General features: G+C 47.0%; 4 protein-coding genes across 15 annotated transcripts in view; 2 read left to right on the top strand and 2 right to left on the bottom strand.

Moving 5' to 3' along the window:
• The window catches only part of HERC3 (HECT and RLD domain containing E3 ubiquitin protein ligase 3), a 54,811-nt gene extending 53,792 nt beyond the window's left edge, over positions 1–1,019 (bottom strand). For 7 of the 10 annotated variants that reach the window (XR_011725696.1, XR_011725697.1, XR_011725699.1 and 4 more), the window contains exon 1: positions 929–1,001. The gene's annotated coding sequence lies outside the window, so the exon portion shown is untranslated. Of the gene's footprint in view, positions 1–830; positions 853–928 lie in introns of those variants that run through there. The other 3 variants (XM_071742850.1, XM_071742849.1, XM_071742851.1) reach the window with 3 other exon arrangements.
• Positions 1,020–5,985: 4,966 nt separating this feature from the next.
• LOC139796307 (probable E3 ubiquitin-protein ligase HERC4) lies at positions 5,986–27,136 on the bottom strand. Its single transcript, XM_071744254.1, has 23 exons — positions 26,965–27,136; positions 25,753–25,885; positions 24,993–25,069; positions 23,530–23,751; positions 22,764–22,855; positions 22,045–22,175; positions 21,117–21,265; positions 20,736–20,812; positions 20,330–20,424; positions 19,741–19,800; positions 17,406–17,508; positions 17,079–17,262; positions 16,577–16,767; positions 15,347–15,433; positions 14,084–14,245; positions 13,894–13,995; positions 12,224–12,367; positions 11,940–12,106; positions 10,137–10,203; positions 9,863–9,942; positions 8,620–8,800; positions 8,155–8,254; positions 5,986–7,542 (listed from the first exon to the last, which is right to left on the bottom strand). Exons 1-23 carry the CDS (start codon positions 27,038–27,040, stop codon positions 7,328–7,330), a joined length of 2,895 nt encoding a protein of 964 aa, XP_071600355.1. The 5' UTR covers positions 27,041–27,136; the 3' UTR covers positions 5,986–7,327.
• Positions 12,481–22,510, top strand: PYURF (PIGY upstream open reading frame). Of its 3 annotated transcripts, none has more exons than XM_071742889.1 (3): positions 12,481–12,707; positions 12,915–13,075; positions 13,163–13,367. In XM_071742889.1, the coding sequence occupies exons 1-2, from the start codon at positions 12,541–12,543 to the stop codon at positions 13,054–13,056; spliced, it is 309 nt and encodes a 102-aa protein (XP_071598990.1). In that variant the 5' UTR covers positions 12,481–12,540; the 3' UTR covers positions 13,057–13,075; positions 13,163–13,367. The 3 variants fall into 3 exon arrangements, with proteins under 3 accessions (XP_071598990.1, XP_071598989.1, XP_071598991.1); XM_071742890.1 differs by lacking the exon at positions 13,163–13,367 and adding an exon at positions 22,083–22,510 and having other exon boundaries at positions 12,513–12,707; XM_071742888.1 differs by having other exon boundaries at positions 12,482–12,707; positions 12,915–15,322.
• PIGY (phosphatidylinositol glycan anchor biosynthesis class Y) lies at positions 13,090–15,322 on the top strand. The gene has a single exon (XM_071742891.1). It carries the CDS (start codon positions 13,090–13,092, stop codon positions 13,321–13,323), a length of 234 nt encoding a protein of 77 aa, XP_071598992.1. The 3' UTR covers positions 13,324–15,322.

The raw sequence follows: 27,136 nt of genomic DNA on the forward strand, positions 1-27,136 counted from the left end.
TAAACAAATTTTTCCTTTCCTGTTGTTTGTGAGATTTCAGCTAGCAACTGTGCTACTTTTATCAGCATTGCCCAACCACGTTGGGGTTTACTGATTCTTTTCCCTACTAAGCCTCCAAGCTCACTTTCCTCTTTCCTTCGTTTTATTCCAGCTCTATGTCCAACGTAGATCAGGCTACGGAGCAAGAGAATTCAAGGTGCAGCAGCAAATGAGTTAAAGCAGGCACAGAACATTTCCACTGTACAACCACACGCCCTCAGCTAGAGGTGCTCCCTTAGAAAACATTTAAAAATAGACAAATAGCATCCAAAAAGATCCGCATGATCTCCTTTTCGCAATCCCAGTAAGAACATCATCTCCCTGCCCTCACACTCACACACACACACACACCGGCCTCTCCGACGGGGACACCGACCCCTACCCCAGCCCCCCCGGCGGGCACACTGACCCCCACACCGCTCCCCCGCGCCAGGGACGGGGAGGACAGCGGCCTCGACACCCGCTGCCCCCCCTTTTCCCAGTGCCCGCACCCCACGGCAGCCCCTCTGCCCATTCAGCAGCCGTTCGGCTCCTGCCGCAGCCGCTCTGGCGCAGCCGCCTGCCCGCACCGACCCGGGAAGGCCCCGTTGGGGGACGCGCGTCCTGCGCCAGAGAGGGCGGCGGGCGGGCGGGTGGGGTGTGGACGCGGAGCTCCGCCATACCACCGCGCTGCTCCGGGCACCCTGCGCTGCCACCGTTGCCTTTCGGCTTCGTTTGCGGCGCCAGGACCGGCAAAAACCCTTATCGGGGAGCGGGGCTCTCCCTCCCCCGGCACCCAAGCCAGGCCCCACCTCAGCGCAACGAGCGCCGTGGCCTCAGGCCCTCCCCCGCCGCCCGAGGGCCAGCAACTGCCGCCAGCCCCGCGATACCCCTCCCCATACCCGCACACCCACCCCCCGTTCTCCGGCCGCCGCGGACCCGCTCCTCTCCGCTCACCTCCCCGCCAGCCCCGCCGCTGCCGCCACGGCAACGAGGAAGTCCGCCCCGCCCCACCCCACCCCCGGTTCTGCCGCCGGGAGCGACGGCGCCGAGCAGCCAATGTGGAGCGCGGAGCCGGCCCCGCACCACGAATCGGCGGCGGTGGCTGCGGCCGAGCCCGCCCCGCGGGGGCTCTGTCAGGCGGTGCGTGTCCCCCCGCGGGCCATGGCGGCGAGCGGCGTTCAAGCCCCGTATCGACCCCGCGCCTCACAGCGCTTTCCCCAGGCGCGTAGAAGGAAACGCATCGCCCGACCGGCCTACGGCACCGGGCCGGGCCGGACCCTGTTAGGCAGCCTGACGGGCTCCTACAGACCGGGTCCTCTGCGGCGGCGGCTGCTGTGGACGCGCTGCGGGCCGGCCCGGCCCCGCTCCCTGGTCCGGATGCTGAGGGGTTGGGTGGGCAGTCCGGCGGGAGCGTCCGGTGAGGAGGCACTGCGGGACTCCCCGGCCTCCGGGCTGGGGGCAGTGACCATCTCCTGCTTCTTGGGATAAGAGGGACTTTTACAGGGACATATAGTGATAGGACAAGGGATAATGGGTTTAAACTGTAAGAGGACACGTTTAGGTTAGGCATTAGGAAGGAATTCTTTAGCGTGAGGATGGTGGGACGCTGGCACAGGTTGTCCCGGGGAAGTTGTGGATGCCCCATCCCTGAACTGCCCCAGGCCAGGCTGGATGGGGCTTGGAGCAACCTGCACTAAGTAGGAGGTGTCCCTGCCCATGCAGGGGGCTTGGAACTATATTATCTTTAAGATCCCTTCCAACACAAACCATTCTGCGATTCTACAATAGCATTTCCTTGGGGGCATCGTGTTGGCCTTTCTGCATCATCCCCCAGGAAGGTCTGTTCAGGGAATCTCCTTTCCCTGGAGCCAGGGCACTGCTTGAGGTCACAGCTTCTTGCTGCCAGCTGGTGTGCCAGCATTCCCAACGGTGATGAAATGCCAAAGACTGAACCCAGTGGATGACCAGTTCACACCACAGACTGTAGCTGAGGTTTAGAAAAGGTTTAGAAAGCCTTACTGGCTAAGCAGAGCAGTAGATGCATTGAGGACAATATAAACCAATGGACAAAGTTATGCAAATGTTCTAGAATTCAAGCTGCATGAAGTTCTCAAGGGAAAGGCAGTATCAGATGACTCTTAGCTTTTGTTAAGCATGAGATATCACTTATTAACAACAGTAGTCAGTTCTTTCCCCTTCTTTTTTTCCTCTTGCATTTACCTGGCCTTTAGGCACCTGACTTGTTTGCTTAGGGACTCATAGATTTTATGCAAAGTTCAAGCTTCAGGAAAGTATTTGTAGTCAAAGGATAAATAGAAAAGGGCAGAGGAAAGAGGCCAATGAGCAAGCAATAATGTAACCCTCAAGTGATAATTTCCTGATTTTAGTGCCGCCCATTACAAAAATACTCGGCACAGCACAAGAGCAATGCACAAGCTGGACCCTGCTCAGGCCATCAAAATGACAGTCATTGTTTGAGCAAACCACATGGAGATCTTTGCAAAGACTCAAGATGGGGGGGAAGAAGACCCCAAAGCAAGTCCATTGCCCACAGCATTTATGTCCTGCATGCTTCATTTCCAGCAGTTTTTCTGTGTCTGTGTACTTGGCATGCAGTGTCTCATGTCTCAGATAAAAATTTAGCTGTATTTCCATGGATCATATATTGTCTAGTGTAAAGTTACACCTATGACATAATAGCTTTTACTTAACCTGTGTTATAAGCAGCTTCTTTAGCGACTAAAAGTGTAGAATAAAAAAATATTTGGTTTTTTGTTGTGTTTTATTTATTTAATCATCTGGAGACCTTTACCCTCAGTGTTGCCCTTCTGTTTCTGATTGAGTAATGAAGGAGGGAAGTGTACACACAAATAAGAAAAAAAAAAGTAGATCAGGGAGAAAAGCCTGCAGTTTGTTTGAGGGTGCCAGGAGTCTCTTGATAACACAACTCTTAATTAGCACAGGTCCCTCTGGAGGCCTCCACCACCTCCAGGTTCTCAGATTTCTTCACACCATGGGTCTTCTTCACCTGGGGGGTGATCAGGCTGGGTCATGATGGAGTCCACATCTCCCTGCTGGCTAAGGGCTGCCCTAAGTGGACCCATGGCAAGGTTGGGCCTTTGCCAGAAGCACATGTAGCTCACCATTTCCTTGATGGGTTAGGTCATCCAAGAGACCAGGTCTGAAAATACCCAGAGATGCCAAAATCTGCAGCTCATCCTGATTTCCAAAAGCACCTTTCTCCTCTCCCAATCAGATGAGCAGCTGCCCAGTGTCAAGCGTGTGGAGAGGTCTCCTGAATGCTGTGGTAGTACAAGTTATCATTCATTGGAGTTCTCTCCACAAAGGAAGACAGGGGGGCTGGCAGCTTTCACCTGCCTTGTTAACCCTCCCAGTGGGCAGCTGGGCTGGTGAAGGGACTTGAGCACAGATCCTATGAGGAGAGGCTGAGGGAGCTGAGGGTGTTCAGTCTGCAGGAGAGGAGGCTCAGGGGAGACCTCACCAGTCTCTACAACTCCCTGAAAGGAGGTTGGAGCCAGGGGGGGGTTGGTCTCTTTTCCCAGGCAACTCTCAGCAAGACAAGAGGGCACGGTCTCAAGTTGTGCCAGGGGAGATTTAGGTTGGACATTAGAAAGAATTTCTTTAGGGAGAGGGTGATCAGACATTGGAATGGGCTGCCCAGGGAAGTGGTGGATTCTCCATCCCTGGAGATATTTCAAAAGAGCCTGGATGTGGCACTCAGTGCCATGGGCTGGGAACTGCAGTGGTAGTGGATCAAGGGTTGGACTTGATGATCTCTGAGGTCCCTTCCAACCCAGCCAATTCTATGATTCTATGATTCCCCCAGAGCCCTTCACTCGGTGCTGTTTGTAGCCTTCTGCTCCAATGGGCCGTGGGCACAGAACCTTTAATTGGGGCTGTGTGGAGGTTGTGATGCTTTATCCCTTGACAGTCCTGTCAGTTGTTGAAGCTTTTCCTCACCATCACAACCTGAGGAGGGGAGGAAAGCTGGCTACAGAATGTGCCACTGAAGGGAAACTGCCTGCATGGGCCTGTTGCCTGGGCCAGAAAGCTGCTGTGGGCAGGAAACATCTTTCTATGTGCCCACTGACGTCTCTATGTTGCTCTGGAAGCACCTTTGTGTCTTTTTTTCTTTTTTGTTCCTTCCTATGTTAGGGAAAATCTTTTCAGAGAGGATCAGCGGGGGATTACCCAGCCCAGGTGAGGTCTCACTACCTCCTACAGGAGCAGTATTTCTGTGAGGTGTCCACTCTGCAGCAAATTTGGCAGGAAGCTGACTTCTAACATGCTTCACCAAGCTAACCTCTTGGCTCACTCTTGTTGTATTCCTCTGCATATTTTATCATGAGCAGTGCTTGAGAAAATGTAGATAAAGCTCAGTACTCAAATTCATTTTAGAAAATGACAGAGGAGCACTCTACTGCCTCTGAAGGTCTTTCTTTTTTTACAAAAGCAGAGATTATTTGAGGACAAATTAAAAATAGCCTTGAAAGGTACTCTGGACTTTAATCTCCCATGTGATGTTGCATCATACATGATGAGAAGGAAATTCCTTCAGGCTCTAAATAAACCTATTATCATTTAATCTCTGACAGGTTATTTTGGAATCCAAACAGAATACAACTTCCACGCGCTTGAGCAGCACAGAAGATCACTCTGGATTTCCAAGCCCTAATGTCAGCTTAGAAAAACATGGAAAAGGAAGCGAGCAGGCTGCTGAAGAGCAGCAGGCTAAGCTGCTGTGACAGGCAGCTGTGACAGTGTGGCACCATCAGCCAGGGGGACTCTCTGTTCCAACAGGGACAACAGCTTGGGCTTTTGCCAGTTCCCTCTGTCCACTACAATAAACCTGGAACAGGGTGGTGCCTTTCCCAGAGGACACAAGCATCCCTGTGGCTTCCTGTCTGCTCCAGGCAGGTGAGGGGAGCAGGGGCTAGCTCTGCACGGGCTACCTGCCCCCTTGCCCCCTTTGGTGGGTAGGTGGCATCCTCTGAGGCTCTTGTTGTCCTTTTCCTATTGCCACCTGCATTCCTGTACCACCAAGCACCCTGGCGTGCTTGAAGTTTTTCTTTACTAATCATTGTCACAGTGTTTTGCCAGCTTTCATTACATGAGCACTGTTTGTACTTCATTTCATTGCAAAAGGGATCCCCTGTGGATACCATGTGGGGCAGGGGTTTTGGGATGGCAGTACCTATGCTCCAGGGCATTTTTTTTTAACAGTTCTACTGCTCAGGTGAGACATCTAAGCGACCATGGCTGCCAAACCCTTTGGAAAGCCTGGAAAGCTTCTCATTTTTCTCACTGAACCTTGGCTCAACCTCTTGCCCTTTGTGGAAAGCAGAGGAAGGTCAAGAGGCATCTGTTCTTATGTTCTGAGACTGGCTGTGAGAACACACAGGGAAAGGTTGCTGGAGCTGTCTTGTGAAAGCTCAAAGCAGCTTTCTTTTCACTGTCATATGAGAAACAGTATTTTAAAAATGCAGTTTTCTCTGCAGTCTCTGCCCATTCCTTGCATGTCTTTGAACGACACCACTCCAGGTATGATCTGTTCTTGTACTGTATTGTCAAACTAGTGGCATTGCTGAGGCACCTCCCACATCAGACATAACAACAATGCTACCTGGGAGCAGAACGTTTTATTCATCACTAAAATGCTGCCAGCACTGGGGCTGGGCACACTGCATGTGATAGATACCTCTACATTAAGTCATGACAGCTCAGAAGGTAAGGTCTTTTTGCTCTCAATTTTTACTTCATCTAAAGCATGTTTGGCACCAGACAGGAAAGACCTAGATTTGTTCAGCCTATGCAATGCATCTATTTCAAATTTACTCCTCTAGTAAATGGCTTCCTCATATCAATGAAGGCAGAAAATACAGATACACTGTCATGCATAAGCAGCTGCATAATGAGGGAAGAACATGACTACAGATGCAGAAATCTAATTAATCATCATTTAATTCAACACAGTAAAAAATCTTGCTTGCATAGGCTGAGAGAGTTGGGGTTGTTCATCCTGGAAAAGAGAAGGCTCTGGGGAGAGCTAAAAGCAGCCTTCCAGTAGCTGAAAGCTGGGGAGGGACATTTTACAAGGGTACATACTGATAGGACAAGGGGTAACAGCTTTAAACTTTAAAAGAATACATTGAAGTTACACATTAGGAAGAAATTCTTTACTGTGGGAGTGTTTAGACACTGGCACAGGTTTCCCCAGGGAAGTTGTGGATGCCTCATGCATGGAAGTGTCCCAGGCCAGGCTGGATGGAGCTTTGAGCAACCTGGTCTAGTGGGAGGTGTCCCTGCCCATGCAGGGGGGTTGTGATGATCTTTAAGGTCCCTTCCAATCAAAACCATTGTATATTCTACAATATGATATCCACTGATACATACATTTAACACAAGAAAGAACAGAGGAGAGGGCTGCTGAAAAATCATGATTGTTTTACTTTCACAGAAAACAAAATACACAGAAAAATAAACATTCTGCCTTTACATCCTGCCTGACAGTGTCAATGTCCTGCCAGTGTTTGCACTGTTTCAGCCATGAGCTTCCAGCAGCCCTGCAAGCCTCAGGGTTCTTTAAAACAGAGCTATTCTGCAGGACTGGAATTTTGTTTAATTACCAAATATCTCTGTAGAAAATAAAAAGAAGCATGGCAAATATCACACAAAATAAGAAGAAGTCCATTAATGCTACACAAATACAGCTTTTGACAAAGTCTAGGAATGATCAAATCCTTATGTCAAGAACTTCTCCCAGGTAAGTCAAAGGCCATATTCAGGTGAGCACAGACTGCTCCTTCAATTCACAGCTTGTAGGAGCAGTCTCCTAAGCACTAGTTGCTCCCCAGGAGAATCCTCAACTACTACAGATGAAAACTTCTCCCTAGCTTCCTCTTGCAATGATGACTGCTTAGCATGTACTGGCTGTGTGTTTGGTAATGTACAGCTCACAGAATCCTTGTTGCTTAAAGTTCACCAACTGAACAAGACCACCACAGTGCAGCACATCAACATAAACATGCTCGATTATCAGCTTGCTTCTTAGAAATATATTAAATAGGATTCTTCTTTCCTAACTTTACAATCTAACAATCAGGCACCTTCTCTAAGCTGATTTTTATAATCAAACATGAACTCTCAGAGAACATATACACTCAAGTGTTTCTAAACCCAGTTAAAATCAGACAGGGCATAAAGCAGTAAATTAGAGATTAAATAGAGAAAAATATGACAAGGATTTGCTTTCCTATTTTTGCTTTATGTTGCTCATGAACAAGAGTTACAACATGCCAAACATTTCATTATGCTCTATGACATAGAGCAACTTTTCCTTGAGTATTCTTTTATGGCTGTATTTGGGGAGGTAAAAAGTGTGATTGCAGGTATTAGCAGAAGGATGATACTCATCTGGATCTCGTAGAAGAGGATTTGCAATACAAAACACAAAACATTGCGGGCCATAGGAAGAGATTTGATCAGATCCTGACAAAAAAGCTGAAGGGGAAAAAAAAAAAAGTTAGCAAATTTAAAAAAAATAACCAACATAATGTTATCAGAGAATGAAGATCAATAAGCAAAGTAAAACACTTGCTATTTCCATAAGCTAGTTATTTTGCTTTGTTGAATTTGAACCTGAATATAATAAAGTCTCTTGCTGATTCACAGTTATTATAAGCCCTCTTTCAGTTTTACTTATATAGTCCTTGTGGATGTAAAGGTCAGGCTAGGTTTGACCTTGTACAGTTAAAAAGGATGAGCTAGAAGTCTTCAAGAAGGCTAAACTGCTTTTATCAGTATAGTCTGCTCACAGAAGTTGGGGCCCCTGACCAACAACTGACAACCAAAAAGGACAAAGCAATTGCAAGGTTCAAGGCAGTCAGATGCACTTGGGCAAACCTCAAGGGATGCAAGAATGCTGAGAACTGTGTGCAATTCTTTGTGTCACCTCTCTGAGGCTTTCACTAAAAAATGTGGTGGGGAGGCAGGAAGGGAAGCGTGCTGAAGAGCTGTTTGGAACTGCAGTATTTTTCATGTGCAAGCATCTGAAACGAGTGTCATGGGGGAGAGAAAAGGGCTATGAAAAGTTTTAAATTCGTCATATATTACCAAAAAACATTTTCTTTTTCTCTTCTGGGAGCTTGTGAAACACAGTCCAAAAATCCCTGATGATTTTATCTGACGGATGGTAGTGAAGGTAAACCGTATTCTGTCAAAGATAAAAATAAAACTGGCCAGTTAATTCTTGCTATTTCGACTTTTATTTAAAGCAACAACAATTTATCTGATATATTTTATAACCTTGTTCACAGATATTCAAATCCCCCTAATGTCTGGAATCTGCTTGTTCATTTTGTTTTTCAAATCAGCAATCCTTGAGCTATAACTTGATTTTTACTCCCGTTTATTATTGTAGGAGTAGGTTAGAAACAGGCTCAAAACAACAATACAAATAAAAAAATTTTAAAAAGCCCCCTGAGCTTCTGGTTTTTTTGTTCATAACCTACAAACACTACGAAAGAACAGGTCAGGAGTTTATGCTCAGCAGATATACACTGGGCTTGTATCTAATACCTTTTCCAGAAGATGCCAGTCAACTGTCTTTCCCTGGAGAACAGTCTGAAGCTCTACAGGGAGAAACATCTTCCAGCTTTGAGTTGGGCAGCCTCTTAAAAACCCTTGCATAAAGTCCTCAAATGGCTTCCGTATGGATTCATTGAGCATGTAATTCACATACAAGTCAACAAATTCTTTCCTGCAAAGATACTTTGAATCAACCAAGAAATACAATAAAGTGTTTTTTTTAAAGGAGCATTACAGAAAACCTTATTCCTTATTCCATATGACCTGCTCTCCTGTAGGGACTCAGTCTTTACTGAGAGCCATCATCACTGGGAATTATTTCTTCACTGAATCAAGCTGGGAGGAGTATCATAAATACAAGAGCATGCTGGCCAACATGGATTTTTTTCTTTACAACACTCCTTGTATTTCATGTAAACACTCCAATGAAATCCTGTCAGACACTTCACTATTAAAAGGAAACCTAGCAGACCTATATGATGTAAATTCAGCAAAACTCCACTGAATTCCCAAGAATCACCCAAAAATCGAAATAAATCTTTGCACAGCTGCTAATCAATACTGTTTCCCTCTCCTCTCTATATGTCATGGAGGTTTGTCTGGTGACATTGCACTCAAAATGTAAATGCTACCCTTCAAGCTTCCTAAACAGCCCTTTCAAGTGCCCCTCTGGGTCACCATCTGCAGATCATCTGCATAACTCAGTCCACAAAATTTCTCTCTGTCCCCTGTACTGAGGTCAATATTGACACAATACCTTATTGAGAGATGGCTCCTTCTCTGTTATACACAAGATGCACTCCATACAGGTAACTAAGCAGGAAATATTTTGCTCATTAAAAAAAACCAAAAAAAACCACCCCTAAAACTTAAACAGGTGTACCTATGGCTGGAGTTCCCAGACAAACTGTCTGTGTTTTCTTGAAAATATAATTCAGGGGCATTTTATACATTTCTTAGGAATTTCCCTGGTAAGGCCAGCCAGCTCTGCATATGCAGATGCCAGGATGTCCAAGGATCCCCTTCTTACCCACTGCTTGCACAATTTGCCAATGTCTGGCACACAGGCAGCACACAAAGCAAGAACCAAAAGCACACAAGCTATTGGACTAGGATGGACATCACAATGCTGATGTTCAATGTTTTTTAAGAGTATATGGGGATGGCTATAAATATGGTATTTTGTACAATAATAACAAGACAACGGGCTAAGAAATATAAAACTAAAGCTGACCTGTTATCTTTAGTGACAGGAATGTTGGCACCATTTTTTTTAAGTTCAACAGCAACCATGGGACCTCCTTCTTCCATTATCTGTGCAAATAAATGAGAACATTGGGTGCTATATCTACATATGGCAGATATAGATGTGCTACATCTATCATTCTTGGCCTGTCATAGCACTCTTATTATTCTGAGTGCACAGGCAAGTTGTGTCATTTGCAAGTGAGACACTATCCTGCCTGGTCACATGCCTGGCATGTCTGAAGGGCACACTAATGTCTTACTGTGAAGTCCATGCCCAGGCTCTCAAGGATTTGATCACATTCTTCCTCCAAAATTGCCTGAAGATTCCTTTTGGAAAACAAAAGGGAAGAAAAGAGAGAAGAAAGACAACCAATCAATGTAGTCCCAAAGTCCACTGAAAACCATCCTTTGACAAGCAATATTTCCATGCATAAACATAAGGAACACCTAGACTCACAAAGAACCTTCATATATGGCCCTAAACTGATTCACACCCCAGAATCCCACCACTGCCATTTAAATGGAGTAAATGCCATTTAAATGGAGTAAATGCCTTTACTCCAAAGTATTGCAGGTGAGTCCACCCCCATACCCTGTAGGGAAACTTTACACAAAGTTTGGTAGCAAGTGGCCTTGGACCACAGCCTCATTCTTCCAAATATCATCTAGTAAGGAAATTAAGTGGGGACCAGTGGGATGACCTGGGAGAACTGTTTTGGGGTGCAGCACCTCTCAAAGGTGCTCTCCACAGGCAGCCTGACTTTTGAGTCCACTGAGGGCTCTTTTGCACCTCAGCACAGTCACTGCCTCCAGGGAGGAGATTCTCATCTTCACAGCTGTCTAGAAACTTGTGTGGAAGGTGGGCTACAAGGGTCTAGAAGCTTTGTGTTGGCAGCAGCAGCACCTCTTCCTGCTGCATCTGCCCAAAATTTCTTTTCCCAGCATGTGGAAGCTCTGCGTGCAGGTTCTCAGATTTACCACAACCACAGTATATGGTGACACTGTGCTTGTGTATAATATCATTGTTGAAACTGAAAAAAAAATAGCAGTTGGGTGTTTAGTTCTTCCAAGTCCAAACTACAGCTCGAAGTGGTTTTGAACTTGGGGTAGTTTGAAAAAAGTGGTTTGAAGTCACAGAGTGAACTTGTATAGAGTAGAAATCTGACCCCTTCCAAGCCCTGGGGCTTGGCTTTTTACTTTGGCACTTTTACTTTGGCTTTTTACTCTTGAGCCTCAAGCTCAAGAGCCACATGTGTGCCCCAGACACGGACTGCCTTGGAAACCTGTGGCTTCCAGCACCTCCACAACAACACGTCCCTGGGGATCTGCCTGTGCACTGGATTGACAGGAAGCTGAACATGAGCCAGCAGGGTGCCCAGGTGGCCAAGAAGGCCAATGGCATCCTGGCCTGGATCAGGAACAGCGTGGCCAGCAGGTCCAGGGAAGGGATTCTGCCCCTGTACTCAGCGCTGGTGAGGCCACAGCTTGTGTCCAGTTCTGGGCCCCTCAGCTCAGGAAGGAGATTGAGGTGCTGGAGCAGGTCCAAAGGAGGCAACTGGGCTGGTGAAGGGACTCGAGCACAGATCCTATGAGGAGAGGCTGAGGGAGCTGGGGGTGTTCAGTCTGCAGAAGAGGAGGCTCAGGGGAGACCTCATCACTCTCTACAACTCCCTGAAAGGAGGTTGGAGCCAGGGGGAGGTTGGTCTCTTTTCACAGGCAACTCTCAGCAAGACAAGAGGGCACAAGAGGTCTCAAGTTGTGCCAGGGGAGGTTTAGGTTGGATATTAGAAAGAATTTCTTTAGGGAGAGGGTGATCAGACATTGGAATGGGCTGCCCTGGGAAGTGGTGGATTCTCCATCCCTGGAGATATTTAAAAAGAGCCTGGATGTGGCACTCAGTGCCATGGGCTGGGAACTGCAGTGGTAGTGGATCAAGGGTTGGACTTGATGATCTCTGAGGTCCCTTCCAACCCAGCCAACTCTATGATTCTATGATTGTCAAGCCAGCAGACCTGCCTTGGACAAAGTTTCCCAGCAAATCTGGGGCTGTGCTCTGCTCTTACCGGCCTACAGCCGGCCACATCTCCTCCAGGTCCTCCAGGGTGGGTGGGAAGCCCAGCAACTTTTTGTAGAGAGCCCTGGGGAAGGGGAAGGACGACAGGCGTGCGTTGAACAGGGCCATGCCGTGCAGTGTCCCGATCCGGATAAAGGTGTCCTCACAGCTCCAGGCCTGGGGAAAAAACAAAACAAAACAAAAAACAAACCAAGCGCATTTAAAAAGCTGTGAGTGCCTCTTTCCCGGGGCCAACTCCCCGATTCCCCGGGGGGGCAGCGGGACGGCCCTCACCTGGCTGTGAGGGAACCACACCAGCCCAGAGGCCAGACGGCGGAAGACCCCGGCGCTGGGCTCGCAGAGGGTCCTGGCGGCGATGCTGAAGAGCTCCTGGGACAGCCCGCCCTCGTCCATTCCCTCCTCGCCCTCGAATGTCACCTGCGAGTCCCGAAACACCCATAGCGTCAGGGAGACCGGGACCGACACCAGCACCGCCGGCGGGACAGCGAAGAGAAGGCGGAACCACTACGCGCGCACCGCAGCGCAGCCCGGGGCGGGTTGGCGGAAGCACCGGCGGCGGCGCGGTGCTCGGTGCCCCCGGGGGAGCCGCCATGTTGCGGGGAGCGGCTGCCGTGCTGAGGCGGGCGGCGAGCGGCGGGGGACAGGGCCCGGGACAGGGACAGGGCTCGGGCTCAGGGTCAGGGTCAGCGAGGGCGCAGCCACTGGAGCCGTCGCTCCTGCGCTTCCTGGTGTGCCCGCTCTCCAAGCGGCCGCTGAGGTGAGGGGCGGGGATGGGGCTAGGCCGGGCCAGGGCCGCTACAGCGGGAAAGCAGATCTCACATCCCGCCTTCGGCCTGCTGCTGCCCCGAGTCGAGAGAGAGCGGATGCCGAAGTGCAAACCCAACTTATTTACCACTCCTTTTTTCCTTTTTTTTTTTTTTTTTTTTTTTTTTCCCCTGTTTTTCTCCCTGATTTGCCCGGCCAGGTACGACGAAGCTACCAACGAGCTCATTAACGAGGAGCTGGGCATTGCATACCCTATCATCGACGGCATCCCCAACATGATCCCAGAGGCTGCCAGGATGATTCGGAAGAAGCCTCCATCTGAAAGCCCGGAGCAGCCCTGAGGTGCCGCCAGCCACTGCGGTAAACTGGTGCGGATGGCCGGGGGAGGAGGCATGCTCCCCTCCCTGCCCACGCTGACTGTCCTTGTCCCCCTCCTGTCCCTAGCAGGCTTGTTCTACTCAGCCAGCGTAGATGAAGCCTTCCCACAGGGCTGCACCAGCACAAACAGTTTGTGTTTCTACAGCCTTCTCCTTCCTGTTACGATACCGGTTTATGTGTTCTTCCACCTGTGGACCTGGATGGGAATTAAGCTTTTCAGGCACAACTAGTGCAGTGCATTAGCTAGCTGGATTATAATTGGCTTTTCACCTCTCTCGATGGCACTGTCCTTTTTTTTCCCCCTCAGGCAGCATCTCCTGTGAGCAAAATGGCTTTTGTGGCTGTGCTGCTTGCTGGTGCCTAAGGCTGGTTTCTCAGCCACCTGTTTTTTCACATACAGGAAACTTGCCTGGAGTGTTAAAGTCAGCCCAGCAGCAATAGTTATAGGACTTTCCCAGTTATTAGTTACCTGAGCAGTCCTATTACATTACTCCAAAGCAACTTCACAGTAAATATCACTGCCACTTGCATTTGACTTACACCAACAAAGCTTGATAACCACCTGGAATAAGAATGTAAGAGTCTGCCTTCCAGATTTACTCTACATTCCCCCAACAAACATGTTTTATAATCATTTGATGAGTAGTTGTTTTGTTCTGAATACTGCAGCACCTCTACCAATAGCACTGGAGCCCAAAGCACACTGCAGTGATCCATTCAGAACTAACAAACCCTACCCCTCATCCCTCTCCCCTCCCCCCTCATTCCTTATCCCTTATCCCTCTCCCCTCACCCCTTACCTCTAAGATCATCCTGAATTGCTCTGTCGATGCAGCCTTTATGTTTGACCATATGTCTTCAAGAAGGCAGTGTCTTCTGACTTGAAAATGCCAATAGTGCTGCTGCACCATTCTTATGACTCTCTGAAGATGGAAGTAACAGTCTGTTAGAGGTGTGTTTATCCCTCCTAAATTGTAAAAAAATACTGGCTACACTTACAAGACCAGAAGGGTTGATCAGACCCTTGCATTCGAAGTTGTGAATTACGAGCTTGTTTTCAAAGTTAAAGATGCATGGATATTTGGTCAGATTCCATGTGAGTGTCTGAAATGACAGGGACAAAGGAAAAAGACCTGTTGATTTTTTCTTACAGAATCAGAGTTTGGGGTTACACCTGCAGACTGAACTGCCAGTCTGTATTCTGAAAGATGAAGAGTACCCCAATGCAGGCACAGTCTCTAAATATTGTATCCAAGCACTTCTGTGGCTGGGAAACCCTGACATGGAGCCATCTGAGCTGTCTGTGGAGGCAGACACTTGTGTTACAGTGCCCCAAGAATAAAACACAGGGGGAGTGATTTTAATAGCAACTTCTCTAATTCAGCTAAACCAAAACACGTGAAAATGTACTGGACACACAGGTTATGGTACATTGTTGTTAAAAACTGGTGGGTTTATTATCTGTAATACTGAAAGTAGATACTAAATATCTAATTTATATGTATACAAAATAATCTAATTTGAAGTGTTACACCTCCAGTGTGATAAGGCAGCAGCCTCAGGTGATGTCCTGTTTGGCTTTTGATTCTATACTGTCTTTCAAACCTCCTCCTCCACTCTAATGGAGTTTATTTGTACAAAGTTAGGTGGTCGCCCTGCAATTTCCAGCCAAGCCAGAAAATTTTTGTCTAAGAAAGCCCCTGTTATCCACATCTCCCATTTCGTGCTGCTTCCTGTGACACCAATTACACTGAACATCTGATTCTCACTCCTTCCTGTCAACAAGAAATGAACCTTTTTAAATTTTTTTTGTTGTTGTTGTTATTATTGCCACAGCTTTGTTTTTCAATGTAAGGAAATTGAAATGCTCAATAAGGTTTCTACATAAAAGTTTAGAGAGACCTCACAGTATTCCTATTAATTAAACATTAAAATCCAGAGTAACAAGAAGTACAGCAGACAGCCCTCATGGTGCTCTTTCACACTGATCACCAGTTCAAAACAAATAGAGCTGCTTAGGTTGCTGGAGGACTCTCAGAACCCAGGGTCATCTCAGGAAAGGCTACAGGGAAAGCCCAGAAAATACTGGGATGGGAAATGGCTTGCATAATATAAAACACCTGGAGGACTAGGGACAATGCACTGTCTTTGAGATGTACCAGGATAGAGTTTAGATTTGACTTTCATGTGTACCAGCTCGTTTAAATAAAACAGAAAAAGTGTTTTGCAGTGCTGCTAAGGTGTTATACTTACTCTTGCAGTGGGGAGCACATAGGCAGTGATAGCCTGCCACATATGGAAGCAGTTTTCTGGTAGTCTGAAGCCAGCTCTGGTGTTCACCTGCATTGGTACAGACAATGTGAAAAGAGGTATCAGCAGACACAGTGAGCTGTGTGTCTGTGGCAGGACAGGACTAAGAAGCAGCAGGGCTCTCTGAGACCCTGCACAGAAGGGGAGAATAGAAACCCCACAAGCAGCACAGCACTCAGCAGTGAGGAGTCTGAGAAAGCTGTTTATACAAACTAGCAGGAAGGCAATTTACAATGAAAACCCCTCAACAGGACCCCTACCAGGAAAGGTGGGCTTCACTTTCAGTGTCTTCCATGTTGCAGGAGAATCTGAAGCTCTCTGTTCATACTCTCACGTGTTGCCTGGCAAAGGTAGGATTGGGGGAGGGTGCACATGGAAGGCTCCCAGTGATGTCCCCACTCTCAGAAGAGTCAGCCTGCTGCACTTTTGAGTTTTATTTTTCTGGATAACCACAGATTCAAGAGTCTAAACTTCCAAGGCCTAAATCTGCATTCCAAAAGGATATTGAATTCTGAATAAAATTTAAAATTTAAAAATTAAAAAAAAAAAAATTAAATTTAAATTTAAAAATTTAAAATTTTAAAATTTAAACAACTGATACATACTAAGTGTGTGCTCAGGCTTTGCCTAACTTTGAACACCTCAGCATGGTCGCCAAGAAGATGGCAGCTCTTGCCCTCTTTCTTCCCCACGCTCATATAGAGCCAAAGATGCTCTAATTCTGTTGTCCCAGAAAATTTCTCAGGTCACAGGTATTTCAAGTTCCTGTAGCAGCCACAATGTGCCAAGCACAGGTGGGATGTCTTTTAAATGCTGTGTGCAGTTCCTAGGGTGAGGGATCTGGCTTCTGGAAAGGGGGAAGGACGTGCTGCAGGTCTGCATGCATCAGTGCACACACTCCTCTCACCACAGAGATCATCCCTGGCCCTGCCAGGGGATACCACACACTTCAGATTTTCATTTCTATAGAGGGTCAGCCAGGCACATGTTAAGAGCCAGATTTCTTCAAAGCTGTGCTGGGGCAGAGCCAAAAGGATTGCTGAAGCAACGTCCAATGACAAGGCCTCACGGTCCCTTGTAAGAAGGAACCCCAGAAAATTCAAGTGAAAAGGGCTAAAATGCCCTAACTGTACCGACACCCCCTCTCTAAGCAGGATCCAAACACTTCCTCACCTGGTAAAGAGTCTGCAGTATTTGCAGAGTTTCTGGTTCACATGGGTTTTCGTCGCAGGGGTTTATTTGTAAAGTGCTGCATTCATAGGAAATTCCCCAGCCAATTCTGAGCACGTCTCTTGCGGAAGCCCTCTGATATAGAAAGACCAGCCCCCTGAAAATGGATTTTTCTAGATTTGACCACAGGCATTCTGTAAAAAAATACAGCAACTGAAGTATCCGTCACAGGTAGTAAGCAAATAGCTGCATTTTCGGATAAAGCTGCATTTTCTCTTTTTACCAAACAATCTAACCCGAAAAAAGGCTTAATTTTGCACGACAATGAGAGTAATGAGAATATTTTTTCTTCTTGTTTCTCACTGCATAGTCCCCACTTATACCAAAAGCATTTTTTCCAGGCTGAACTCTGGAACAAGTTACATTGGTGACACCAGCTCTTGCTCCACAGCTGAAAATAGCTTAAGCATTTATATCCTTCAGTTCTATCATCTCAAAACCCTACCAAGAGTTTGCTGGGCGTTTGGCTGGAGTTTTGTGATGGCTTGTGCTAGCAGGCTGAGAGAATAGAGAGAGCTCCTATCATCTCTCTTCAGAAGGAAAGGCAAGATCAAGTAGAGTCTGAAATTTTCAGGTGAGATGGGAGAGGAAGACAACAATGGCAGTAACTTCTCAATCCCCTTTTGCACCTTCAGAGGGGAGAAAAAGAGACAAAGGTTAAAACTACAGTTATTTTTTGCCAAAATAATTTATGAATTAGGTTGGCAGAGAATTCCCAAGTTTCATGCAAAAATCCAGAGGTCCTCAGTATCTGCATAGTGAGAATCCTTACCTCCTGGAAGACTTCAGGCTTCTTGCTGATCTTTCCATAAAATTGTAGCACTTCTGACATGTCTACACCTGAGACTTCTTTGGAAGTTTTGAAATGTTTGTCTCTATCACAAAGGCAAAAAAGAACACACCAAATGATGTGAGAAGCTGCTCTTTGTCACTGACTGAATAGCAAAACATGCTAATATCAGAAAATATTTGGAAAGTTCAGCCCCAGCTCCAGTGGGTATAATTTCATCTGTACTAAGAATCATAGAATCATAGAATCATAGAATCCTAGGGGTTGGAAGGGACCTCGAAAGATCATCTAGTCCAACCCCCCCTGCCAGAGCAGGGCCCCCTAGAGTACATCCCCTAGGAACGTGTCCAGGTGGGTTTTGAATGTCTCCAGTGAAGGAGACTCCACAACCCCCCTGGGCAGCCTGTTCCAGGGCTCTGTCACCCTTACAGTAAAAAAATTCTTTCTGATATTCAACTTGAACCTCCTATGCTCCAACTTACACCCATTACCCCTTGTCCTATCACTGGTCACCACTGAGAAAAGCCTAACTCCATCTCCCTGACACTCACCCCTTACATATTTGAAAACATTGATGAGGTCACCCCTCAGTCTCCTTTTCTCCAAACTAAAGAGACCCAGCTCCCTCAGCCTTTCCTCATAAGGGAGATGCTCCACTCCCTTAATCATCTTAGTAGCTCTGCGCTGGACTCTTTCAAGCACTTCCCTGTCCTTCTTGAACTGAGGGGCCCAGAACTGGACACAATACTCCAGGTGTGGCCTCACCAATGCAGAATAGAGGGGGAGGAGAATCTCTCTTGACCTACTAACCACACCCTTTCTAATGCACCCCAGGATGCCATTGGCCTTCTTGGCCACAAGGGCACATTGCTGGCTCATGGTCATCCTCTTGTCTACCAGGACCCCCAGGTCTCTTTCACCTACACTGCTCTCCAGCAGGTCAGCCCCCAACCTATACTGGGACATCATGTTGTTCTTCCCCAAATGCAAAACTCTACACTTCCCCTTGTTGAATTTCATCTTGTTCCTCCCTGCCCAACTCTCCAGCCTGTCTAAGTCTCTCTGAATGGCAGCACAGTCTTCTGGTGTGTCAGCCACTCCTCCCAGCTTAGTGTCATCAGCAAACTTGCTGAGGGTACATTCTATACCCTCATCCAAGTCGTTGATGAATATATTGAACAACACCGGTCCCAGTACCGACCCCTGAGGGACTCCACTAGTCACGCCCCTCCAACCAGATTCTGCCCCATTGACTACAACTCTCTGACTCCTTCCTTTCAACCAGTTCCTGATCCACCTCACTACCTGATCACCAAACCCATACTTGATCAACTTATCTACAAGGATGCTGTGAGAGACGGTGTCAAATGCTTTACTGAAATCAAGATAAACCACATCTACCGCTCTTCCATCATCTATCCACCTAGTAATTTCCTCATAGAAGGCTATGAGGTTAGTCAAACATGATTTACCCTTGATAAAACCATGCTGACTGCTCTTGATGACCGCCATGTCCTTGATATGCCTGGAGATAGTGACAAGAACAAGTTGTTCCATCACCTTTCCAGGGATGGAGGTGAGGCTGACCGGTCTATAGTTACCCGGGTCCTCCTTCTTGCCCTTCTTGTAGACTGGAGTGACATTTGCTATCCTCCAGTCCTCAGGCACCTCTCCTGTTACCCATGACTTATTGAAGATGATGGAGAGTGGCCTAGCAATGACCTCCGCCAGCTCCCTCAGCACCCTTGGATGCACTCCATCTGGACCCATCGACTTATGGATGTCCAGATAAGAAGATGGCCTCAGTGTGGTGTGACCTGATTAATAATACTCTCTCCTTCCTGTCTTGTGTAGCTGTGCACAGTTAATGGTAGGTTTCCTGCCTTTCATCCTAAAACAACTTGCACTCTCCAATGCTGGGAGGAGGTATTATGGATCCTTTGGGAGCTTTATATTGCCTAAAGGACAATATTACATAGAATCATGGAATCATTTAGGTTGGAAAAGACCTTTAAGACCATTGAGTCCACCGTAAACCTAATACTGTCAAGTTCACCACCAAACTATGTCCCTAAATGCCATATCTACATGTTTTTTAAATAACACCAGGGATGCTGTCAAATGTGAGCTTCTGTAGCAGATTTCAACAGGCCTGGGGGGATAAATAACTTAATTTAACAGGGGTTTTGAAAAACACAGACTTGCTTCCCACAAATTCCGGTACAACAGATCTTCTTTACATATGTGTCCTAAAATAACACTTTCTGGTCAGTTTGCATCCAGCCACTATATTCTGTTACATCTAAGCATGCACTACCTTTTGGCCAGGAAGCTCCCGTTGATGCAAGCCTCAGATGAAAAGATCAGTCTGATATTCCTGATAGTAAAAAACCAAACCAAAGTCAGTCCTTTCAACATGAGTAGCAGCTTCAGGTTTTTAATTCTGAAAGACCAAAAATCCTGTGTACCAGTGTGTCTACTCCTGACCACATAAAACTTTTCTTAGTGCCAGTTTTCAGCATTGCAGAAGACACTGTATTTAAGGAGTTACTGATCTCCAGCAACCCACCTCTGCTCTCCTGGGCCTTGGAAGGGAACTTGCTTAAGCACCTTATGCCAGCAGTGTTGTGTGATAGTGGGCATTGTGATGGAGGTATCTTCTCCTGATGGGTTGGGATATTATCTGGTTTTTTGTTTGTTACACAAAATAAAAGGCACTGCAGCACAGGAGGGATGAGGAACCCGTCCAGGAATGGGATCTTTGTAAGCAGGTAAGAAGTGCTGGCACAAGATTCTGAGTCAGCTGTATTCTTGAACATCACTTTCTACAGTAGTCTCCAAAGAGTAATAATTTTTAGAAAAAATCATGTATTAGGTGAAAAAAAAATACCATGTTCCTGGCTTACTTTTTTATATGCTCCCAGTGCTGTGGACTGGAATTAGAAACCCATTCATCCACATCTTCATCCTTCAGAGTGGCAATTCCATTCAGATAGGAATTCTGTGTGAAATGCATTAAAATATTGTCAAGATTACAGGTCTAACAGATGGGATTCTTTTTTTCAAGCCAATCATTACAAGAAGATTTTAGCCTTAGTATGAACAAATTTATGGTCATCCAGAGTCATCTAGATGCATCCATCACAGAACAGGTAGATGATGGCAATAAAAGTTAATTTCTGGGTAAGCATGGAAAGATCTGCAAGAGATGTACATGTAAAGTGCTAAAAAAGCAGGATGGAAAATCCAAATATTTCCATCAGAATTGTGAACAATGGTAAAAGGAGTAGTCATGATCAAACATGCACATACCTTGTCCTTCTTGCAAAGAGCAATGATTTTGTTTCCTCTTGCAGTAATTTCAGTCCCCTTTTCTGATACATTATTTTCTGTGAAAGAATAAAAATATTTCAAAGGAACAATGGAAGAGGCAGTTATTATCCTCAGAGAGTTCAGTGCTGTGGAACAGTAAAAAAGCCCTTAGATAGCAGCTCTCTGTCTAAAAGTTGATGGTATGTGGCCATTACCCATGAGGATAAATCAAGCAGCAACTGGAATTACCCATTGCTGGACTCTATTGGGGTGGCCAAGCAATCATGAGACATCATATTATCCTCTCAGTGTAAACATGAAATAAAAAAAGCAAACATCTCCCTGGAAGCACCATGTACAGATTGTGCACCTGGTCATTACCGTGGCAGGATTTTCCAGGATTCACTGGTGAATTGATGGGAAGTGGGATCAACTGATGAGGCTTTCTCTCAGCTCTCAGCTGTCTTCCTTTACCACAACCAAATGAATAGACTTTGTCCAAGGAAGGGACATAGACCAGGGTATGCTGACTGCTCAGAAAAAGAAAAATCATCATAATCAGCTAATACCACTGGGATAGACAGAATAAAAAGTACAGGTATCTTTCCAGAGTGAATAGCTGAGGCTTGTCTTTGAAAGTGCTGAGAGTCCAGCTACAGAATCCCTTTAACCAACGTCTCAGGACCCTTCCTTGCATAAACATTTAGCAATAAAGAGACATATGAACTCACTGTCCTCTAATGTTTGTGATTTACCCTGGTTCCACATACAAAAATAAAGCATTATACCTTGCTAGCTTGAAGCCATTCTGTTAAAAACACAACTTCTGTGCTGCTAAGACTAATAAAAAGCCCAGGAAAGTTGAGAGGTTTTTCTGGCCCAGTTCCAGAAAGGCAGAATGAAACTGGATTATTGTTATATAATTATAATTATCACCACTCTTCAGTTCTTTGTAGGGATCCACCTGCCTGTCAAAGCAGATGGGGATTTGGTGACTTTCCCAACACAGGCTTCAGACAGTCTTTTGCCCTTTGGAACCCAGTACACCATTTCTTAAAAGAGCAAAACCCAAGGGCTGCTGGTGGTTTTTGCAGCCCTTTCCCTCTGCTCCCCATGGGCTGAGGGTTCTGCTTTCACCGGGGCTGTGGCAGGAGAGTGGCTTACACTTGAAGACTGGACAGTATTCTGATGGTGCTGACCTGCTGGGATACAGGGATGTGAACATCTTGGTGACTCCCCTCCTTACTGTTCTGCAGTCATCCCCCTAAAAACCTTTGCCTTAGAAACCACATTACTGGTAATTTCCCACCTGCCACAGGCAACCTGTGAAACTCTTGCTCCCCACAGCTCAGCCACCACACGAGGCACGAGTTCATTCCGAGTAGAGTTGTGACCAAGCTGACCAGCCCCTCCTGCTCCAAAGGTGCACACCAACCCCTCCTTGAAGATGAAGAAACAAACAAGAGGATCACTGCATTAACAGCATTCAAATGGTTACCACCAAGAATGAGAGCCAGCAAGACATAATATGTTATATGGGACTTGATTCAAAATATCCCTGATTCAAACACAAGTAGAGTTCACTTTTCACCAAGCCTAATCTTACACTGCCTTCTGTCCAAATCATTTGGCCCCTGAGAAAACTTCACACCTGAGAATAGCTCCCTGTTTCTTGAGAATTTCACTTTTATGAGAGAATTAATCAGTGAGTTAGCTGTTGTTCACATTTTCTAAAGTCTGCAATATGATATAAAAAAGAAAATATTTTCCGAAAATACTGAAATTTGTCTGCATCTCTTTGCCCCAGGATTCCCATTCACCATCTTCCTCCAGAAGTTTGTGTGCAGGTGACAGGACCCTGAGAAAAAGCCGATTTTCACAACAGCTCAGTTAGCATCCCTTAGGGATCATCTTTGTACACGGATGGAAGCAGGTGTTGCCATCCCAGTTTCTCTGTGCTGACTTTTAGCAGTGTATCTTTTCACTCAGGGTGAGGTCTCAGATTCTGACTTCCTATTTCAGACTCACCTTGGAGAGAGCTGCAGTGTGATCTGCCCCACATGCAAGAAACACAGTCTTCCAGTGCTCTAATGCTGAAACATATGATGGGCAGTATCTGTCTGGAAAGAAGATTGCACTGCTAAAGGGAAAGAGTACTGGAGGGTCTCACACAAAGAAAGTATTTAAAAATGGGGAGAAGTTGGATGTTAGCATTTTTCAGGCCTCTCTTACAGCAATTTGTGTATTTACAACTTAGCTGAGAGTATCTTTTTCATAATGCTCTTTTTCATTGTATTTTATTTTCCTTCACACTAGGTTAAAAACAAAGCATAGCATTTTCACAGCTGCTTGTCAAAAGGCACCTGGTCTCAAAATACCTGACTCTTAAGGATGTGGACTCATGCAGTTCCCACTGACTTCAGGTTCTGTCTGTGTAAGGCAGCTCCACTCGAGCCTTCTAGGTTCAAAGACAGTGTGCTATTTTAATTCTTTTCTCACCTTGTGTTTACAGAGAATTAAAAAAGAAAAAGAGGTATAAAATTTATTTCTTTCACGCAACACTGCCTGAAGAGAGAATGTGAGTGTAAGGAGACCTCTGAGACATGGTTTTAACAGCCCATGCTAACCAGTTGGCCACATAAAATTATTATATGTTCTTTCTAGAAATACAGCCCCTAAATCCCTTGTGCCTGTGTGCCTTTCCTGACCAGGAAACAAAGAACTTAGTCCATATATACTTTCTTCATAAGACTTTACTGTCCACTGCTGCTTCAAAGCAGCCTATTGTCCTTACCTTCTGTGTCTCCAAGTCCCAGCTGTCCAAACTCATTCTTTCCCCAGGAGTACACAGCTCCAGAGAGTGACACAACGATGCTGTGAGCTCCTCCGGTAGCAATATGAGCAAGTGGGATCCCCTTTAGTCTTTTCACCAGCTGTGGTTGAGAGATGGGCACGGCTGGGCTCCCCACACCAAGCTGTCCGTGATCATTGTGGCCCCAGGCGAAGAGTTCACCTCCTTCACACACAGAACAAAAGGAAACAGCTCAGCCTCACTGCTTCCCTTGAATCTTCACACTTTGGGAGCAGGAGCCAAAATCAGTGCTGTTTTCAGAATGATGCTTAAGAATGGTAAGAATCAGCCTTAAGAATGATAAGGTCTGGTGACCACAGAGTAGAGTGGTCACGTCTGCTCTACAGGCACTTTGTGGATAGGGAGCATTCAGGAACCAGAGCTGTCTCAGAGAGAGACAGAGCTTCAGGTCCCTGGGTGCTGGGAGAAAAGGGCAGCACTGACAGACAGTGTACTTTGGGTCCCCCACCAATCACTCATTACTCTCTAATGGTGTCATCAACTAGTGCAAGTTCAAGTACTCCCTTCTGAGGGCAAGCCTGTGTCCTGGTTTGGGTCAGGATCAAGGTGATTTTCTGTCTTGTACTTTTGCTTTCAGCTAAGTCTCTTGTAAGTAGCTGCACTTGCTGAAATTAACAGCAAGTTTCTCAGACAGTGTCTGCTTCTAGGACTGATAACACTTGATGTTTATAGTTACTGCTAGAGACTGGTGTGCAGAGCCAAGGACACTGCTCAGCTCTGAGGAACTTGTTACCCTCCAGAAGGGATAAAGAGGTCCCATCTGCAACCTCCTTTGGGGAGGAACAGACAAAATAGATGCCAGAACTGACCAAACAGAGTATTCCATCCCATACACGTCATACTCAGTATAAATTTGAGGCATCACAAGGGCCAAGCCAGCTTCCAGCTTCCGGCTGCCTGCCCTTCCCTGCCTTTCCTGCTTCCCTTCCTTAACCCAGCATCCTGGAAGGATTCCATCCATTCCTCTGCCTGTGCTCCTGATCCGTGCCAGCCCTTATCTGTGTGTTCCTGCCTCCAGTTCCCAACTGCTGCCGACTCCAGGATTCCAGCCTGGACTTTCCCAGGGCTGCCCTGCAGCCTCGGTGGTGACGTGAGAGCTATTGGGGGAAAAGAGGGGAAGGAAAGTGGTATCAATTTTCCTGTATATTTGTATATATTCGGTAATTTTTCCTATTTATCATTACTGTTTCATTAAAGTTGTGTAGTTTAGTTTCCAACCCATAAGTCTCTCTCCCTTATTCTCTCTCCTTTCTTTATCAGGGAGGGGAGAGAGATTAATAGAGAGCGTCTGTCGCTCGGTTTAGTTGCCGGGCCAGTGTTACACCGTGACAGCCTGCAGTAACGTGACTCCCATGTGGAGGAAAAGTGTTCTTGCAAGAGGCTACCTCTGGAGAGCGCCATGGCGTGCTCGTCCCCACATGCTATTTGAACAATATCGTGGGTTCCCAGTTCTTTCACCAGCCTGTAACAATAAGGGAAAACAAAACAAAACAAAACAAATGAAACAAAATAGATAGATGCTGTGCCATGAGACAAAGTAAAGGAAGAAGATCACCAAATCCTAGCAAGTTTAGCAGGAACTATGTGGAAAAATACAGGTTGCCTTATCTGCTTCACCCTGCTCTTGTGCTAGCCTGGTGCAGCTAACTGATTTGGTTCTGGCTTGCACCACAGGAAGCTGGAAGAGAAGCAGACTCAGTCCTGGGCAAGTTAAGAGAAAATCCCACAGCAAACTGCTGTGCTATTTTTTAAATGATGGTTACCCTCACAGCTTAACCAAAAGGTGGCAAGGTCCAGATGTGTTTGGGTGTTTCACCCACAGCTTTCCCAAGCCCTGTGTGGTTTGCAAGGCATCTGCATCACTTTGGTATATGATACCAATCCTTATGAAGCTTGAGAGAAAGCTGTCTCGTGTGCATCTCAGGCACCTCAGATCTTGGTGTTATTCTCAAAATCAGCACACTTATTGCTGGGTAACAAAGGAAGATGAAGTTTTGAGTACCAAGAATGAGTGTGTTTCAGTTACCTCTCTACAACAGGAACACACCTTAGTCTATTAGGAAGAAATAGGTTACCTTTAGGAAAAATAGGCAACCATCTCTGACCGACACCATCTGTACCTCCACCCCTCCACAAACTTCTTACTTTGTCTTAGAGCATCCAGCTGAAGTTGTAGTCCACTGTTCAGAAAGCTTCCCATCAGGGGAGAGTACAAGCAGATGTGTTGCATCATGGTTTGAACACTGAACCTTCTCATCCCTCTGCGACTGCGAGGTTTCTGCAGAACAAATACAGACAGGCACCATGGTCACCCTAAGGCACAGAGCATCTTAACCATCTTGGCCCACTTCCCTAGATCTCTCTGTGCTACCACCAAGACCTTGTGATCCTCAGAAAGAAGTGAGACAAGTTTGTTTAACTTATTTTCTCAGGCCCCTTGGGGTTTCAGTATCCTGCTCACTGCTCGGTTTGATGCCAGATGACTCTTCCAGCTATCACTAAAAGACATTTCTCCATCTCATGGGCTGCCATACCAGCAGCTCCCAAGACAATCAGCAAAACCTCAGCAGAAGCACACTCTGTTACTGGTGCACAGCTGGGGAGAGTGTCCTCAGGAGATAAAGCACTTCCTGCAGTATCTGATCCAGATCTGTCAGAGCCCTGGGGATGGGATGCCTTGAAGTCTAATGTTTTACAAGACAGTGAGGAAGCAATGACAGAAAATGCACACCTTGCCTACTTCCAGCAGGAGGAAGTCCCTTCTCGTCTGCCACTGATGGGCTGCAGGTGCTTGCCTGACCCTGACGTACCGGATCTCCTCGTCCGTGGCCCTACTGCAGCACAAGCCCCTGAGATCCCGGATGCCCAAGCGTGAAACGCAGTCATCAGCAAAGCCTTCGCTGATTTACCTAACACCTCTGGAGACTCACTGTCCACCCTTCCCACACCTCCCCAACTTAATCACAACATGTAACCAGAGAGGAAAATCCATGCCTGTCCCCCGGCACGGGCTGCCTCCTTCCAGGCTTCCCCGGACGCTGCTCCAGAAGCATCTCATGCAGCCGCTGGGTCTCCCCCAGAGCCGCCCTCTGGAGAAGGCTCCTACCCCGCGAAGGGCGCTAGCAGGAGGCTCCCACCCCAGACAGGGCACTAGCCACGCCCGTTAAAGCGCTAGCCACCCCCGGGCAGGAGGCTCCCACCCCAGACAGGGCGCTAGCCACCCCCGTCAAAGCGCTAGCCACCCCCGGGCAGCAGGCTCCCAACCCGGGCAGGGCGCTAGCCACCCCCGAGCAGGAGGCTCCCACCCCAGGCCACCCCCGCCGCCCTCTCCGCAGCACCGCTCCCGCAGGTCGGTACCTCCAGTACCCTGCGGGGTGCCTCTCCCCAGGCCCCGACGCCGCTGCCGCCGCTGCTCCTGCCGTCGCCCCCCCATCCCCTCCGCTCGCCCGCCGCCCGACTGCTCGGCTCGGCCGGGGCACGGCGGGGCAGCGCCGGGAAAGCCCTTCCCCGACGGGGAAAAAGGAAACCG

Source organism: Heliangelus exortis, chromosome 4 (assembly GCF_036169615.1).
Source record: "Heliangelus exortis chromosome 4, bHelExo1.hap1, whole genome shotgun sequence".
NCBI lineage: Eukaryota > Metazoa > Chordata > Aves > Apodiformes > Trochilidae > Heliangelus > Heliangelus exortis.

Coding starts and splice junctions, on each gene's coding strand:
- PYURF (XM_071742889.1), top strand. CDS start 12,541: ATGTTGCGGGGAGCGGCTGCCGTGCTGAGGCGGGCGGCGAGCGGCGGG. Junction 12,708..12,914: donor CTCTCCAAGCGGCCGCTGAG/GTGAGGGGCGGG, acceptor TTGCCCGGCCAG/GTACGACGAAGCTACCAACG.
- PIGY (XM_071742891.1), top strand. CDS start 13,090: ATGGCCGGGGGAGGAGGCATGCTCCCCTCCCTGCCCACGCTGACTGTC.
- LOC139796307 (XM_071744254.1), bottom strand. CDS start 27,040: ATGGGGGGGCGACGGCAGGAGCAGCGGCGGCAGCGGCGTCGGGGCCTG. Junction 25,886..26,964: donor CACCCCGCAGGGTACTGGAG/GTACCGACCTGC, acceptor TTTGTTCTGCAG/AAACCTCGCAGTCGCAGAGG. Junction 10,204..11,939: donor ATGTGGCCGGCTGTAGGCCG/GTAAGAGCAGAG, acceptor GTTTTCCAAAAG/GAATCTTCAGGCAATTTTGG.